The sequence below is a fragment of the Oncorhynchus keta genome, chromosome 12 (assembly GCF_023373465.1).
Source record: "Oncorhynchus keta strain PuntledgeMale-10-30-2019 chromosome 12, Oket_V2, whole genome shotgun sequence".
In the NCBI taxonomy this organism is placed as follows: Eukaryota; Metazoa; Chordata; class Actinopteri; order Salmoniformes; family Salmonidae; genus Oncorhynchus; species Oncorhynchus keta.
In genome coordinates this window covers 12,662,465-12,680,690 of record NC_068432.1, presented here as the reverse complement: position 1 = coordinate 12,680,690, position 18,226 = coordinate 12,662,465, and the positions used below count along the sequence as shown (strand labels likewise).

At 44.8% G+C, this 18,226-nt stretch overlaps 1 protein-coding gene across 1 annotated transcript in view; it reads left to right on the top strand.

Annotated features, from left to right (window-relative positions):
• The window catches only part of LOC118391011 (serine/arginine repetitive matrix protein 3), a 176,703-nt gene that overhangs the window by 100,947 nt on the left and 57,530 nt on the right, over positions 1-18,226 (top strand). Inside the window, exon 2 of the mRNA XM_035781915.2 lies at positions 11,473-11,771. Coding sequence (XP_035637808.1) covers positions 11,485-11,771 — 287 coding nt within the window. The 5' untranslated portion in view covers positions 11,473-11,484. The remainder of the gene's footprint in view (positions 1-11,472; positions 11,772-18,226) is intronic.

Genomic DNA, 18,226 nt, shown 5'->3' with positions numbered 1-18,226 from the left:
CCACCTGTTCTGTCCTATCAGTCGCACGCATGCACGCACGCACACACACACACACACACACACACACACACACACACACACACACACACACACACACACACACACACACACACACACACACACACACACACACACACACACACACACACACACACACACAACCAAAAAGATCCACCCACCCAGAAAAACTCATCCAATAGATAACCACCCACCCACAGCAGGTTTTCAGATTTTCTTGCTCTATCTCCTGGTATATGGAGTGTCTGTCTGTGCCAAGGTCAGGCCACCTGTTACTTCAGCCTGTAATAATCTCAGATCGAGGTGCAGATCCAGTCATTGTGTGTGTCTTTATGCTGCACACACACATGCATGCACACACACATCAGTGGAGGCTGGTGGGAGGAGCTATAGGAGGATGGGCTCATTGTAATGGCTAGAATGGAGCAAACATGTGGTTTCCATATGTTTGATGTGTTTGATACCGTTCCATTTATTCTATTCCAACCATTACAATGAGCCCATCCTCCTATAGATTCTCCTACCAGCCTCCACTGACACACACACACACACACCCGAGCATGCTTAAAACAAATTGTTCCACAATATCACCAAGATGAATTCAGACCCATGAGAGGAAAAAACATGCTGGACCATGTATATACAAACATCCGTGACGCGTACAAAGCCATCCCCCGCCCACACTTCGGCCAATCAGATCACATCTCTCTGTTCCTACTCCCCGCCAACAAACAGCAACTCAAGAGGGAGTCACCAACACAGAGAATCAATGCTTCAGGACTGTTTTGAGAATACTGTTTGGAATATGTTAAGAAATGTATCCACCCAGGAATCATTCACCAACATTGAGGAATGTACATCGTCAGTCACAGGCATCATTAGGAAATGTGTTGATGATGTTGTACCCACAATGACAACCAAAAACCCTGGATGAACAGAGATATCTGTACCATGCTGAGTGCCTGTACTGCAGCATTCAATGCCAGCATAACGAACCCCGATGACTCGGTGGCGTGCGACGCATACAAGGCAAGCAGGTACGAGCTCTGCAAATGCATTAGGGTTGCAAAAAGACAATACAGACTCAAACTTGAATTGATGTTGGACAACTCAGACTTAGGACGCATGTGACAAGGACCACAGACTACCATAGACTAAAAAGGCAAATCCAGCTGTGTGGTGCCCTCCGAAGCCTCCCTCCCAGATGAGCTTAACACATTCTATGCTTTCTTCGAGGCTGACAATACAGAGCCATCCAGGAAGACTCTCTCTGCTCTGGACGACCAGGTGCTTTCGCTCTCCGAGGCAGACAATACAGAGCCATCCAGGAAGACTCTCACTGCTCTGGACGACCAGGTGCTTTCGCTCTCCGAGGCAGACAATACCGAACCATCCAGGAAGAATCTCGCTGCTCTGGACGACCAGGTGCTTTCGCTCTCCGAGGCAGACAATACAGAGCCATCCAGGAAGACTCTCGCTGCTCTGGACGACCAGGTGCTTTCGCTCTTCGAGGCAGACAATACAGAGCCATCCAGGAAGACTCTCACTGCTCTGGACGACCAGGTGCTTTCGCTCTCCGAGGCAGACAATACCGATCCATCCAGGAAGACTCTCTCTGCTCTGGACGACCAGGTGCTTTCGCTCTCCGAGGCAGACAATACAGAGCCATCCAGGAAGACTCTCGCTGCTCTGGACGACCAGGTGCTTTCGCTCTCCGAGGCAGACAATACAGATCCATCCAGGAAGACTCTCTCTGCTCTGGACGACCAGGTGCTTTCGCTCTCCGAGGCAGACAATACCGAACCATCCAGGAAGACTCTCTCTGCTCTGGACGACCAGGTGCTTTCGCTCTTCGAGGCAGACAATACCGAACCATCCAGGAAGACTCTCGCTGCTCTGGACGACCAGGTGCTTTCGCTCTCCGAGGCAGACAATACCGAACCATCCAGGAAGACTCTCTGCTCTGGACGACCAGGTGCTTTCGCTCTTCGAGGCAGACAATACAGAGCCATCCAGGAAGACTCTCGCTGCTCTGGACGACCAGGTGCTTTCGCTCTCCGAGGCAGACAATACCGAACCATCCAGGAAGACTCTCTCTGCTCTGGACGACCAGGTGCTTTCGCTCTCCGAGGCAGACAATACCGAACCATCCAGGAAGACTCTCTCTGCTCTGGACGACCAGGTGCTTTCGCTCTTCGAGGCAGACGAACCATCCAGGAAGACTCTCGCTGCTCTGGACGACCAGGTGCTTTCGCTCTCCGAGGCAGACAATACCGAACCATCCAGGAAGACTCTCTGCTCTGGACGACCAGGTGCTTTCGCTCTTCGAGGCAGACAATACAGAGCCATCCAGGAAGACTCTCGCTGCTCTGGACGACCAGGTACTTTCGCTCTCCGAGGCAGACAATACCGAACCATCCAGGAAGACTCTCTCTGCTCTGGACGACCAGGTGCTTTCGCTCTCCGAGGCAGACAATACCGAACCATCCAGGAAGACTCTCTCTGCTCTGGACGACCAGGTGCTTTCGCTCTTCGAGGCAGACAATACAGAGCCATCCAGGAAGACTCTCGCTGCTCTGGACGACCAGGTGCTTTCGCTCTCCGAGGCAGACAATACAGATCCATCCAGGAAGACTCTCTCTGCTCTGGACGACCAGGTGCTTTCGCTCTTCGAGGCAGACAATACCGAACCATCCAGGAAGACTCTCTCTGCTCTGGACGACCAGGTGCTTTCGCTCTTCGAGGCAGACAATACAGAGCCATCCAGGAAGACTCTCGCTGCTCTGGACGACCAGGTGCTTTCGCTCTCCGAGGCAGACAATACCGGACCATCCAGGAAGACACTCTCTGCTCTGGACGACCAGATGCTTTCGCTCTCCGAGGCTGACTTGAGGAAAACTCTCAAAAGAGTGGAAACTCCTAATGGCGCCGACCCAGAGTGTGTGCTGACAAGCTGGCGGGCGTCTTCTCGGATATCTTCAACCTGTCCCTGTCCCAGGCTGTAGTCCACACTTGCTTCAATGAGACCATCATCGTCCCAGTGCCCAAGAAAAACAAGGTGACATGCCCAAATGACATTCCAGTCGCATTCACCAGGTCATCATGAAGTGCTTTGAGAGGCTGGTCTTGGCCCACATCAAGGCCAGCATGCCAGGCACACTGGACCCACTCCAATTTGCCTACCGCTCCAATGATGTTAGGCAATTTGTCCTCACTCGCTGCCGGTGTTCCAATTCATCCCAAAAGTGTTCGATGGGGTTGAGGTCAGGGCTCTGTGCAGGCCAATCAAGTTCCACACCAATCTTGACAAACCATTTCTGTATGGACCTCTCTTTGTGCACGGGAGCATTGTCATACTGAAAAAGGAAAGGGCCTTCCCCAAACTCTAGAATGTCATTGTATGCAACAGTGTCACGGATCCCTCCGGAACTGTCATTACACACACCTGGTCCCCATTTCCTTGATTCGTAATTATATAAGTGGACCCTTTGATCACCGTGTTCTTGTTGATTATTGTTACAATGTCCGTTGGTCGTGTTTGTACCTGTGCTGTTTTGTTTTGGCCTTTGTGCCACTTGTATTGAACGGATGATTACGGTTATCATCCCATGTGGTATCATTGTGCACTTCTGTTATTTATTTGAGGTTCTCCTTGCTCTTTTCTTTGGGTTTCAACCCTGTGTTTTGTATGCGTGTTTGTTTGGTCTTCGTCCCCGTGTCTGTAATTTGGGTATACTAAAAAAACCTGTTAAGCATTCCTGCGCCTGTCTCCCGATCCTTCATACCAATGTGACATGTAGCATTAACATTTCCCTTCAGTGGAACAAAGGGGCCTAGCCCGAACCATGAAAAACAGCCCCAGCCCCAGTGTTGCAACCAAAGACAGACGATTTTTACACGCTACACACTTCAGCACTCAGCAGTCTGTGAGCTTGCGTGGCCTACCACTTCGCGGCTGAGTCATTGTTGCTCCTAGACACTAATTTATCTCACACTGATAGTAGAGCATGTGGATATAATCATCTGGTCCTCTGTACCTCAGTTGGTAGTGTATGGCGTGGGTGCTTGTAATACCAGGATAGTGGGTTCGATTCCTGGGACCCTTGGTAACAAAAATGTATGCACGCTTGACTGTACGTCGCTTTTGATAAAAGCGCCTGCTAAATGGCTTTTATTATTACAGTATATTACATGTAGGCCTAGTACGTGTGACCGATATACTTCAGTCTTGCAAGCAACCTTCTACACCCTTGAAACAATGGAGAAAAATGCCTCCCCATCAGTAATAGTTCTCAGATAAACTCCCAGAGGAACAGGACTCACACACAGATAACTGTTGTGCTCTGCCACCTTATCAGCCCCCTGACAAGCCTCTTTCTGCCGTGACTGTTTCATTAAACAAATTAAACAATTTAGTTGTTAACTTGAGAGAAAGGAAACAGATTTTTCCATGGTCTCTCGTGGGAACAACAGGAAATGACCAAGGACCACCAGACATAACTAACTGGATTTACATGATGTGTTCATGTGGTGTTATGTTCCCATCTCCATCATTATTTTACACCCAACACCTGGGATCTGTTGGGGCATTTCTTGGATCATCTGTTGTTTTCACACAGTTTTTTCTTTGACATGTTCATTTGAATGTAGTTCCAGTCTGTTGTTGTCCGTACAGACTCCGCTACAGAGTTGCAGTCACTAAAGTCCTAAACTGTTCTCTCTGCTACCGCACGGCAAGCGGAACCGGAGCGCCGAGTCTAGGTCCAAAAGACTCCTTAACAGTTTCTACCCCCAAGCCATAAAACTGCTGAAAAGTTAATCAAATGGCCACCCGGACTATTTACATCGACCCGCCTTTGTTTTTACGCCGCTGCTGCTCGCTGTTTATTATCTATGCATCACTTTACAAATGACCTCCACTAATTACATCCACCTATACAAATGACCTCCACTTTGACTTGGTACCGGTACCCCCTGCATATAGCCTCATTATTGTTATGTCATTTTCTTTTGTTACTTAACAAAATAAGAAAATACATGTTTACTTTAGTTTATTTAGTAAATATTTTCTAAACTCTATTTTTTGAACTGTGTTGTTGGCTAAGGGCTTGTAAGTAAGCATTTCACGGTAAGTTCTACACCTGTTGTATTCGATTTGATTTGATTTGCAGGGAGGAGACATTATAGTGTCAGCGTTGGAGTGTGTGTGGCCCCCCATGGTACTTCAATGAGATGAGGTGATCTGTTCGTGTCTGTGTGAGCGTGCGTGTGTGTGTGTGTCACCTGGGGCGAGCCAGCGGCTCAGACATTTGGGCCATGGTGCACGTGAATAGCATGGGTAATGGCATCCAGCATCCAGCCCTATCTCCTCTACATTGCAGGCTGATGTCAGAGACAGACCCAGGCCTGGTCTGCCCCAGGCTACTGGCAACAGCAGATGCAGTAGACTGATTGTAAAACAAGGAAGGATGCTGTTATTTAGTAAAGACAGGACAACATAGGAAGATTGTCTTGTTGTTGTGTTGTCTACCTAATATAAAAACAGTTATGGTCACTCAACACAGTCACAATTTATTTACCGGTGTAGGATTTTAATTTGACCAGTTTCTCACAGCTGGATTCATGCAGCAACAGGAAATGTGAATTAATGTGGGAATTATAATTAATGGACATTTTTGCTGGGGTTGATACATTTTAGTTAGGGCAAATCATGTCTGAAATTTAAAGTGGAAATTGCAAACTTTAGAAGCCTTTTTAAATCTCGAATACACTACAAGTTTGCATTTCCTGCCGCACAGGACATTTCCTACAACAACAGGGTGATCAAATGAAGCTAAATGGCATATATTATTATTATTATTATAAGATCCCACGTCTGTATTCTCATATCTGTCTTCAACACAAGCCTGCTTGTCCTGTTCCAATCCCGCTCACCATATGTCAATTACAGGACAGTTTTACCAAACAAACAGACAAGAGTTCATGTCCTCCTTGGAATCTTCTTCAGTGCAAGTGAGTGTGTCTGTCTGTCTGTGTGGATGAGAGAGGACTGTCACAGAATATCAAGTGGTGATTTACTGTAAAATAGATTCAGTGGTGATTTCTCCTGCTGTCCTGCCACCTGTTCTGTTCTATCAGTCACACACACACACACACACACACACACACACACACACACACACACACACACACACACACACACACACACACACACACACACACACACACACACACACACACACACACACACACACACACACACAGACACACACACACAGTTAACAGAGTCACGTCACTGTGAATTCACAACACAGCTTGTTTACCAACGCACAGCTCCCCAAAATCAAACATCATCACTATAATGCTACTTTACCCAGCATAATCAGAGACAGAATCAAGACTCACTGTTGCCTCTGAACAACGAACGAAACACATCACTATATACAGTAATGCTGTTTTACCCAGTCAGTGACACACCAAAAAACTCCATTGGAGGTTATACATACAACTATCTTTACACTTGAAAAGCTTCTTTCCAAAACGCTAACATTTTTCTTCCCACAGCAAGGGGCTGTTCAATGACCTTATTTTTTATTTTTTTATCTCTCAAAACAAATCATGTTTTTTTGTGAAACGCTATATCGTCTCACTCTCAGATACTTTTTAAATTTTATTTTATTTTTTAATCGGCAAGTCAGTTAAGAACAAATTCATATTTTAAATGAAGGCCTAGGAACAGTGGGTTAACAGCCTTGTTCAGGGGCAGAATGACAGATTTGTTACCTTGTCCGCTCGGAGATTTGATCTTGCAACCTTTTGGTTAATAGTCCAACGCTCTAACCACGAGGCTACCTGCCACCCCAAATAAGGAGTACTCCTAGACTTTACACAGTCAAATGTAACAAAAAACTACAAATTATAGATATGTGACATCAATATTTAATCAAATGTTTTTAAAAAAAATCAAATGTATCAATACAGTAATATGAGATCTGTATGTAAAACATTTAAATTTGACATTTAAGACATTTAGCAGATGCTCTTATCCAAAGCAACTTACAGTATTCATCATAAGATAGCTAGGTGAGACAACCACATACATTCAAATATAAATTATTCCATTAGCAGCTAAACAATGGATATATAGCATTTTTTCAACAAAAAAAACACATTTTAATAAACATCTCAAATCTTTGAACACAACATCTTAGAACACTAATATTTTACTCACTCGTGAAGCTACCCGTAAGAAATTATGTCTGGTGAAAAAACACAAATGTGAAAAATTGGTGGATTTAGCGTTTTGAAAATGAACTCTTCACTTGCTGCAGTCTCTCGTGACAGACTTTGTTCCATTCTATGGTACTGTAGCTGACCAGCAAGCACGCAAGATTTGGGTCTGGGTGCCAAGATTACTTACTGTTGCTATGCTGATTGTCATTGAAGGCTAAAACTACAGAGCTTTGGGCAGGGATTGGGCACCCAGAGATGATGGTCTACACTGACTCAGAGTGAGTATTACATCATTCTCATCCCCTAACTCTCCCATCCCAGGCTGATCACTAGAAATACACTTGTATTTTGTACGTTTGAAAAGGTCCTGAGAACGTCTATATATGCCTTCTGCTGTGCTCACCAATAAAAGAGCAACTATTGCCCAGCACTAGCATGAGCTCATGATGCTCAGAGGCAAAGTGCACTGCTCAGACTAAAATGTGCTGTTCTTTCCACTGCGTCACAGCAGTTCACAATGCTCTAGCAAGCCTTTCCCAAACCGTAGCCCTAACCTTGACCAATCATAATTCATATCTAAACTTAACACTTTGGAGTTGTTTCTGTTTTAGCCCTGTAACCTCACGGACTTAACCTTGTGACCACACTTAATTAATGCGTCAAAAATAGACATGAATCCATAATGCACAGGATTTGAAACTATGAGATCTTGTTACCCATCCTCCCCTAACTCTCCTATCTGCGACAGTGATGAAGTGCCCTGGCTGGGCTTTTCTGACTCCTCAGTGAAAAATGAAGTCATTAGTTTTGCAGGACCAACCGGTGCTGGGGTAGGGAGGGAAGATGTGTCTGTGTCGTGTGTGTGTTGGTATGTGTGTGCTCTTAGGCATCACACGCCTGCATCACTAACCTATCCGTCTCAATCACAACCCCAGTCTGAGCCTAGCCAGAACAGGACAGCATTCAGATGTGGAAATGTATACATCCACTTGTATTGCGAATGGAACTTTGGCAAGTCACATTGATACTTAAAAACATGTTCTGGAACTCTTTGCGACTACAATATATATTTTTAAGTCTCCCGCTTTGGGCTGGATTTGTTGATGTGTAGTTCATACATGCATAATCTATGAGCAGAATTAGTCTTACCTGAATTTACCACAAAATTTGGAAGCTGTGCTGCACCATTTTCTATACATTTCCACTTACGTGGGCCAGCCCCCTAGCAATTCGAGTTCTAGCCAAATAACTTACATTTTTCGGGGACCACTTTTGGCTTGTGAGCGATACTTTCACTGTCTAAAAAGGCAAAAAAGTATACAAATGTCCAGGATTTTTTACTTTAATACAGTATTTGAATCTAGCTTTTTGACTACAGCATAGTGTCATGACGTTGGCCTGGGGGTAGGTTTCCTTCCCCCTTCTTCCTCTCTCCACCCTACTGATGTTACATTTGCAAACCCCTTGGTTAACATAGAGATTCTGGGAACATCAGAAGGTGGAGGGAAATGAACTATATTCTGGTAGTCCGATCAATTGAACATATGCGGTGGTACTTAATGAATATGATGTCAGTTCGGTTGTCATCTGAGACATTCTCATCAATGATAAGATGACATAAACTCTACAGTGGAAAGTCTACATATCAGAGTTATCGGATTCACATGGAATTGTTGTTCAATTTAAATGTTTGAATATGAAATTATTCGTGATGGGATGAAATATGATTTTAGCTTCTAAAATGTGAGATTTGGGTTTTCATAAGGTAGGGCTCTGCTCAATCAGTGGCCCTCCCCTGTGAAGGGACATGGGCTATAAAACTTTTCAAACACGCCTCTTCCTTCCTATATAAAGCCTTGACGACGATATAGCCTCCTGTTCCGAGGATGTGAGGATGACAGTCTGATGTCAGAATGGTTCAGATAATAACTACAGAACGAAGCCAACATCAGTGTGAGCTTTGGTTGCGAATGGTATGAACTTTGAACTCTTATTCACTACAGAAGTGATACCTCCTAGCCGTTGAGTTAGCAACAGCAGCTGCAAACGCAGGTTAGGAAGGAACAGACAGAGTATCCCGTCTCCCACACAACGACATTACTACAACTTATTAAATTTACCACCACAAGGACAAAGGACAAAGGACTCGGTTGGGCAACACGGCCTTCCATCTACCACCAACCTACCAAAGCTCAGAGTAAATATTTATTGCATTTTCCTTTTCCAAATGGGCGGTAATTTAGAATGCTTAAGACACTGTATTTACGATAGCACAGCTTCGCCCTTTGTTCCTCAGTCTTCCCGCTCTTTCACTAAAACACAGCCCTTTTCTTTTGTGTAACAAGCTGTCATATCTGTTCTGCCCGCTAGGGACTTTTTCCTTTATGACGTAATTTGTAATCAAGTTATGATTTAATTATATGTACGTGTAATTCTGTGTGATTAGTTAGGTATTTAGTAAATAAATAATTAAACACAATTTTGTATTGCTGATTCAACTTGTTAGCCAGGGTTCGTGCAGATTTCCAAGAATTTACAACTTTCAGATGAGACTGAATTAAAGATGACGATTAATATTGACTGCTATTGATGTAAAATATTACTAGGTCTTTAAGAGTTTATTCGGAAGATAACAGCTCTATAAATATTATTTTGTGGTGCCCTGACTCTCTAGTTAATTACATTTACATGATTAGCTCAATCAGGTAATATTAATTACGGAGAAATAATTTAATAGAATAGCATGTAATATCACTTAATCCGGCATAGCCAAAGACACGACAATAGCGATCCATTTTTGTTTATATTCAGTCTTTGTTGTGTGTTATACACATGTCCAAACGTACACATTGTCCAGGTGTTATAGTGTGTGTGAGTGATTTTCAATATTCTCTCACTCACTGCAGGCTAAGCCAGGGCCTGTATCCGCAAAGCGTCTCAGAGCAGGAGTGCTGATCTAGGATATGTCCATGCAATCTTATTCATTATGATCTAGAAGTCAAACTTGATCCTAGAGACTTTTTGTGGATACGGGCCCAGGTCTCTACACAGTATGTCCTGAAGGGTATCTTATTTCCCCAGCTTTCTCCTCTCCTTTCCTTTCCTTTCCTTTCCTTTCCTTTCCTTTCCTTTCCTTTCCTCTCCTCTCCTCTCCCTCTCCTCTCCTCTCCTCTCCTCTCCTCTCCTCTCCTCTCCAACTCATCTATTAGGCTATACTTTGTTTATGTGACCTTGATCTACAGTGTGTGTACAATCGGTGTCACGAGACTTGTTTGTCCTACAGTATAGATCTGTCAGCTACTGTAGTGTTGACGCATGCATGGACCAGAGGCTGCTGTCGGCGGCCGGTTCGGTTGGTAGTGATGCATGTCGACATGTGCCTACGATCCAAAATAACCCTGACTGTGTGTGTGTGTCTGTGTGTGAGAGAGTGTGTGTGGTGTTGCTCAGTTAAGGGAAAAATACTTCATCCTGTCCAGAGACATAACCATCAAAACTACCACAGCAGCAGCTCACTTTTCTGTGATGAGGAATACAGTACAGTATTATTTGCATGGTTGGCTTAACAGAATGTGTTATGAGGGCTCAAGAAGCCCAAAGTCTGAAACAGGTAATGAGGGGCTTGTTAGGAACGTCCAGGATCAGCCTATTGTTTGCCATCTGAGGAGACAGGGTCGTTTATAAAAATGTGAACCTCTCGCACCTCAGGAGCCTGCCATCCCAGATTCGCTTATAACAGGCCGCGACCTCCGACCTCCCCCTAATCATCCCTCACCCCTTATCTTAACATACCTACATTAGCCATTGTAACAGAGTTGGAAATGCATCCTTATACAGTTGGAAATGCAAATAAATGCACTTGTGTGAAATGTAAACTTAAAGTATATGCCAGGTAAACAATTGAACTGGTCCCACTAAACCCCCCGTCTCTCTCTCTCTTGCCCTCCCTCCCTCCCTCCCTCCCTCCCTCCTTCCTTCCTTCCCTCCCTCCCTCCCTCCCTCCCTCCCTCCCTCCCTCCCTCCCTCCCTCCCTCCCTCCCTCCCTCCCTCCCTCCCTCCCTCCCTATCTATCTATCTATCTATCTATCTATCTATCTATCTATCTATCTATCTATCTATCTATCTATCTATCTATCTATCTATCTATCTATCTATCTATCTATCTAATCTTTCTCTCACTATCTCTCTCCTCTGTCTCTCCTCCTCTGTCTGTTTCTACAGAGCGTTGTGGCCATGTACGATGGGACGAGGGTGCCTTCCCCCCAGGACAGTGTCAACGGTGTGCCCCCTGCTGCCGTGAACCTGGCAGGAACAGATGTGGGGTCAGGCGGGTCAGCGTCAGTGCCCACCCCGGCCGTGCAGCCCAAGCCAGAAGAAGAGGGGCCTGAGGTGGAAGAGGAGGAGCCCAGACCAGAGCCTGTCCTGGTGAAGAAGGCCCATAGGGAGATCCTAGACCACGAAAGGAAGAGGAGGGTGGAGCTGAAGTGCATGGAGCTGCAGGAGATGATGGAGGAACAAGGGTGAGTTAAGTTTAGTTAAGTTACAATACACACTGGGTTTACATTTGGAGGGATACACCCTTGTTTGGATGGTCTCTCATGTAGACACACGCTAGAATAGTTTGGTGGATACACCGCATAGGTTATGCCTTGGTTATTGAAGATTTTTTACATGGACAGGAATACACATTGGAATCTTAAAAAGCCATTTTTACATGCTCACTTCAGGTTACACGATGAATTAGACTCCTGATAACAATGAGACATCAAGATGCTCTAGCATGGAGAGAGAGAAACCAAATATACCAAACAGACAGAGCCTTCAGGTTCTACCCTTTAATAATGATCTATCGCGCAGCATTTGATGCACATTACCATTCTAATCGAACATCTCTGCACTTAAAGAAAATGACAACACAGCACTTCTTGCCTCCAGTCAGTAATGGATGCCAGTCAGCCTGAGCCAGAGAGCTCTGAGAGTCATTGGAAGACACAGCCACTCTCATTAGCATGTTATCACTCCTCCAGAGCTAAATGAGAGAGAGCCTTAGCGATACACTAACAGCTAGGAGGCTGGCACCACACTATCTACACTACTACCATGGTGGATTTGTGTGGTGACTGGCATCTGCTCTAATCCTCCTAAGGCTCTGGCTGGCTGGCTGGCAGGCTGGGTGTGCGTGCGTGCGTGTGTGTGCGTGCGTGTGTGTGTGTGTGCATGTAAACAGGCCTTCAAGGCAGATACTTCAGGCTACCAGACCAGCCTCATGGAGGGTACACTAAACAGGTGTTCCAGGGACAGGCATACTTCTCCAGTCGAGCTGTGACCGTCCTTAATAAGGTGCAGTGTGACCTTGTGTCTGGCTGTGAGCCGTGATCAGAGTTATCCTCTGAGACGACTGCACTGTACACAGCCCTGGTGGAACTCACAGAGGCTTCACACTTCACATTGTCGTGTCCCAGTTAGCATCAGTGGTGTATGCTTGAATTGCAGGATAGGATAAGCATGTTCGCTAGTACTGCCAAACAGCATTTCTAACAGAAATTGGATCATCATGCCTACAGGAAACAGTGTAACTGTACGCTGAGTGTACAAAACATTAGGAACACCTTCCAAGTACTTAGTTGCACCCCCCCTTTTGCCCTCAGAACAGCCTCAATTCATCGGGGCATGGACTCTACAAGGTGTCAAAAACATTCCACAGGGATGCTGGCCCATTTTGACTCCAATGCTTCCCACAGCTGCTTCAAGTTGGCTGGATGTCCTTTGGGTGGTGAACCATTCTTGATACACATGGGAAACTGTTGAGCATGGAAAACCCAGCAGCTTTGCAGTTCTTGACACAAATCAGTGCGACTGGCACCTACTACCATACCGTGTTCAAAGGCACTTCAATCTTTTGTCTTTCCCGTTCACCCTCTGGATGGCACACATACACAATCCATGTCTCAATTATCTCAAGGCTTAGAAATCCTTCTTTAACCTGTCCCCCCCCCTCTTCATCTACACTGATTGAAGTGGATTTAACAGGTGACATCAATAAGGGATCATAGCTTTCACCTGGATTCACCTGGTCTGTCTCTTTCATGGAAAGATCAGGTGTTCTTAATGTTTTGTACACTCATTGTATATTCTCTGGCAGCTGTTTTCCAGTGTGTAGAAGGGTCATTCAAACTGTCCTTTAGGGGAGTCACAGTGAATAGATTGGGTAACATGAGATGCCTAACTGTCACAGGGTTTTGAAGGGTTTTGAAGTGCAACCCCCCTCCTCCAGAGCAATGAACTAATCCATGGCTCCTGCCTGGGGGTCTAGGATAAGTAGGGTCGGTTGCGTCTTAGCAACATTATCATATGTGCCTCTGCCTGAAACCCTATTTGCTCTCCTTTTAGCCCCATCCATACCCAACAGTAAGCAGCCAATCTTCCTCCCTCCCAGCCCTCCCTCTCAAGTAAGGAGCCATGCTGGAACCTGGCCTCAGCCTCATTAGGACTGATAGTTAATGGCGGCTGGAAGGCCATGCCTGGCTGGGCCAGATTGATGTGGCTGATAGGGAGCTGGCTGCCTGGATGTCAGCAGCAGAGGATAGGAGAGCGGCACCACTGCCATCTGTCAGACAGGGAAGGGCCCACTCTCTCTGGGCTCCAGGCGGTCCTCTCCAGGCTCTGGACTAATTGCCTCTGGTTTGGTAAATGGGCCATATGTCCAATGTTGAGCCCCAGTGACAGCTATTATAAAGTAGAATCCCCTGACTACCAGTGTGTTTGTTAAGTACGATAGAGCCACGTGTTTTCATCCCAGCCCTCCATATTCCTCCACATTCAAACAAGGCCACTTTAAATGAAAAAAGAGTGGGAGGGATTGGGGAGGAGGGGATAAATGGATGTAGAGAAGGATGAAGTAGAGGGAGATAGAGAGGGAGAGGAGCGCAGGGCTCAGGCATTAGAAGCAATTAAAATGGTGTCAGGAGTCTGTTTTCATCTGCTAGTGGATTAAAGCCAGCGGGTCACCCTCTAACCTCCTAAAACACACACACACACACACACACACACACACACACACACACACACACACACACACACACACACACACACACACACACACACACACACACACACACACACACTGGCACCCTCCAAGGCCATGGTCAGGGATTAGAATAAAGTGACAGGTTGTATACCAACCCCCCTCTAACAGCGCCCCCATCATCAGTGCAACTTCCCCACCATCCCCCTCTCCCTCCCTCCCCATCCAGGATGTATTAAATCAGTGGATTAATAGTTTGTCGTGTTATAGCCTCACAGCATCACCCTGGGAGCCAATTAGAACAGCCAGTCAATTAAAGGAGCCTGCTCATTAAGCTATCTGAAGCCTGCCAGCCTCCCCATTTACTGGTACTAAAGGCTTCCGCATGTTTCGGTCCGGCTGATGCCTAGCCGAACGAGTGTGCTCGCGTAGCTTTGATCTTAGCTTGAAAAGACCTTCACGGGAAAAACAAGAAAAAAGTGGCAATAGTAGAGTTTCACACAGTACATAGCCAGTATACACTTTCTCAAAATAGTCTGAGATCTTAGTTGCGCAGTTCTACATCTAACTGGGATGTTTCGAGCAGTATTTCTCAAGGTAAAATTTTTGCATTAAAACACTTAATTGAAGAATCCCTACTGTTGACCAATCACCAACGAAGGGGCGTAGACTTGCCTCAAGACATTTTTTGTGTGCATGAACACACACAAAAAAACCTTGCAGAAGGCCAAAACAAATAAAAACATTCCAAAATGTCATCATAATATACAGTACCAGTCAAAAGTTTGGACTCAAATCAAATCAAGTTTTATTATTTGCATGCTCCGAATACAGTGAAATTATTACTTACAATCCCTTAACCAACAGTGCAGTTAAACTTTGGTTGAGCTGTGCGATTAGCATGAGGTTGTACGTAACAAGAAAATTTCCCAGAACATAGACATATCTGATATTGGCAGAAAGCTTAAATTCTTGTTAATCAAACTGCACTGTCCAATTTACAGTAGCTATTACAGTGAAAGAATGCCATGCTATTGTTTGAGGAGAGTGCACAGTTTTGAACATGAAAAGTTACTAATTAACAAATTAGGCACATTTGGACAGTCTTGATACATTTTTAACATATATGCAATGCTTCATTGGATCAGTCTAAGACTTTGCACATACACTTCTGCCATCTAGTGGCCAAAATCGAAATTGCACCTGACCTGGAATAATATATTATGGCCTTTCTCTTGCATTTCAAAGATGATAGTACAAAAACACATTTTAGGTGAAATATGAACAATTGAAGGGACCGATCCTTAAGAGTTACCCCCCCTCCAAAAACAAATAACCAATCTAAAATACAAAGAATTGGCAAAAATATAAAATACTTACCCTATTAATTTATTTTCACTATTTTCTACATTGTAGAATAGTACTGAAGACATCAAAACTATGAAATAACACAAATGGAATCATGTAGTAACCAAAAAAATGTTAAACAAATCTAAATATATTTTATATTTGAGATTCTTCAAAGTAGCCACCCTTTGCCTTGAACAGTTGATGTTGAAATTGGTCTGTTACTTGAACTCTGTGAAACATTTATTTGGGCTGCAATCTGAGGTGCAGTTAACTCTAATGAACTTTTCCTCTGCAACAGAGGTAACTCTGGGTCTTCCTTTCCTGTGGCAGTCCTCATGAGAGCCAGGTTCATCATCGCGGTTGATGGTTTTTGCAACTTCACTTAAAAAAACGTTCAAAGTTCTTGAAATTTTGCAGATTGACTGACCTTCATGTCTTAAGGCACATGAAAGTTACCATGTTCCCGAAGACATTTCTGCCAAAAAACGCATTTTGATTAAAAAAAAACATGTAAAACGTTCAAATGGCTCTCCTGTGAAGTCGTGACTTGCGACATACGCATAGTTTCCTGAAATGGGACATAATATTCTCAGTTTACCCTCTCGATCTGGTTGGTCTGAGGATTGTAGGTCAGTTCGGCAACAATACCTCAGTAGGTACACAGCTCTTTGTAGATTCATGAGATGAACCTCGTCAGAGAGAAGATGATCTGGAATTCCAAATCGGGTAAAGATCTCCCTTTGCAGAATGAGGTCAGCAGTTCATCTCAGGAATCTACAAAGAGCTATGTACCTACTGGGATGTAGTTGACAAACTGATGTAGTCCGCCAACCATCCTCAGACCAACCTTACCTAGAGGGTATAACCGCACCCTGAAGGGGATGAATGCTTCATTCGTGTGGGATCAGCACACAAGTCAGAATCATCTTCTAGAGTTCCACTTTGCGCTGAACTCTGCTGTCCAGGAGACTTCCGGGGTCACTCACTCCAAACTAAACCTGGGAAGACCACTGAAAGGCCGATGGACAGATACTTGCAAAGTTACAACGTTTCACCTGACTGCTCTACCTTTGATGCAGGCCACCACCACCATACCTTGCTAGCCAGAGTGGAGGCCAACAGAATCAAAGCCAAGCAGTGATGGTGCAGAAACTGTGTGTATTACCCACCTCAGTCTTGTGTCTGAGTCCGTTCTCGTCTTCTGTCAAAGGTGGCCAAGCAGTTCACTGCAAAGCTGGCTTTGAGATGGAAATTCTCTGCAGAACACTGGGGAAGATGTTCGGATGGTACATACTGTTGATCTAAAGCCCTGCTACCCTATGGCAGAAGAGCTGGATCGCAGGCAAAAGTAACACTGACAGGAACTCTTCTTGGAGGACTCTGATGAGTACTTCCCTGGTTTTGCTTAGTATGAACCTAGCCTACCAAAGCCTGCATCCTCTCCGTTGCTACAGGCATTGTTTTTTCATGAGGGGAGGAGTGTGGTAAAATCCTGGACGGAGCCTACACCGTGCGCTGCCACTTTAAGAGTGCACCGTCTGTCAGGACGGAGTAAGTAAATATGGTTCTCCTTAATGGGTGTGAGAGTTCTTGGTCAACATGACAGTTTTCCATGAGTGCGCAACCAGTTGCAGAAGCCTTGGTCATTTTCAGAGTGCTTAGGTTATAAAAGTTTTGTGTTTGATCGCCTGTGTTATCGCTCTACTCCTGAAGTGTTTGGAACCTGTTGTGGCCGTTCAAACCTTGATCTCTTGGATTACTAGCAACATTGTTGTGAAGCTTTGTCAAACAAACAAATGAAAATGGGAGTCCTGGAGTTGGCCTACAACAACTAAGACCCTCGCCCCCTTCTCTTCTTCTCCTTCTCTTCTCCATCTCCTGTTCTCTGACTTTGGATCTTTTAAAGGCCTTGTTTTGTTTTGGCGTGCAAATACACCCCCCCCCCCCCCCACACACACACTTACACACACACACATTCATGCACCTACTCACTCTTCACTCTGTGAATGAATACAGATGATTGCAAATATCTAATATTGATAACTGGGTTAGTTATTGTCTGTTACCTCTATGAAATTGCCTCAGAGTTGCTCTAATCATTAATATTGTATAAGATATCATTGGTTGGTTTACCCCGTGTTGTGACTTGTGTTTATATCGTGTGTCTTATCCATTCTCTCCACTGGCTATCTGGTAAACAGGCTACACTCTAGGCAGTATCTTCTGCTGATGTGTGTGGGTCTGGTAGCAGTACTCTCTCTATCCTACTCTTTTCACATCGGCAGTGTAAATACCTGCCTGGCGCCCGAACAAAAATCTGTTTCTTTATCCCTCTCTAACAACTATGCTACAACACTGACTTATACTCAACCAAAGTGCTACTCCCTATAGCAGTGTGTGTTGGGGTATATATACAGTGCCTACCCCACTTATTCCACACTCTGTTGTGTTACAGCCTGAATTCAAAATGGATGGCTTTTTTCCCCTCTCACCCAGCTACACACAATACCCACAATGACAAAGTGAAAACACAGAAATATTAAACACAGAAGTATGTAATATACATAAGTATTCACCTTTTGGGTAAGTCTCTAAGGGCTT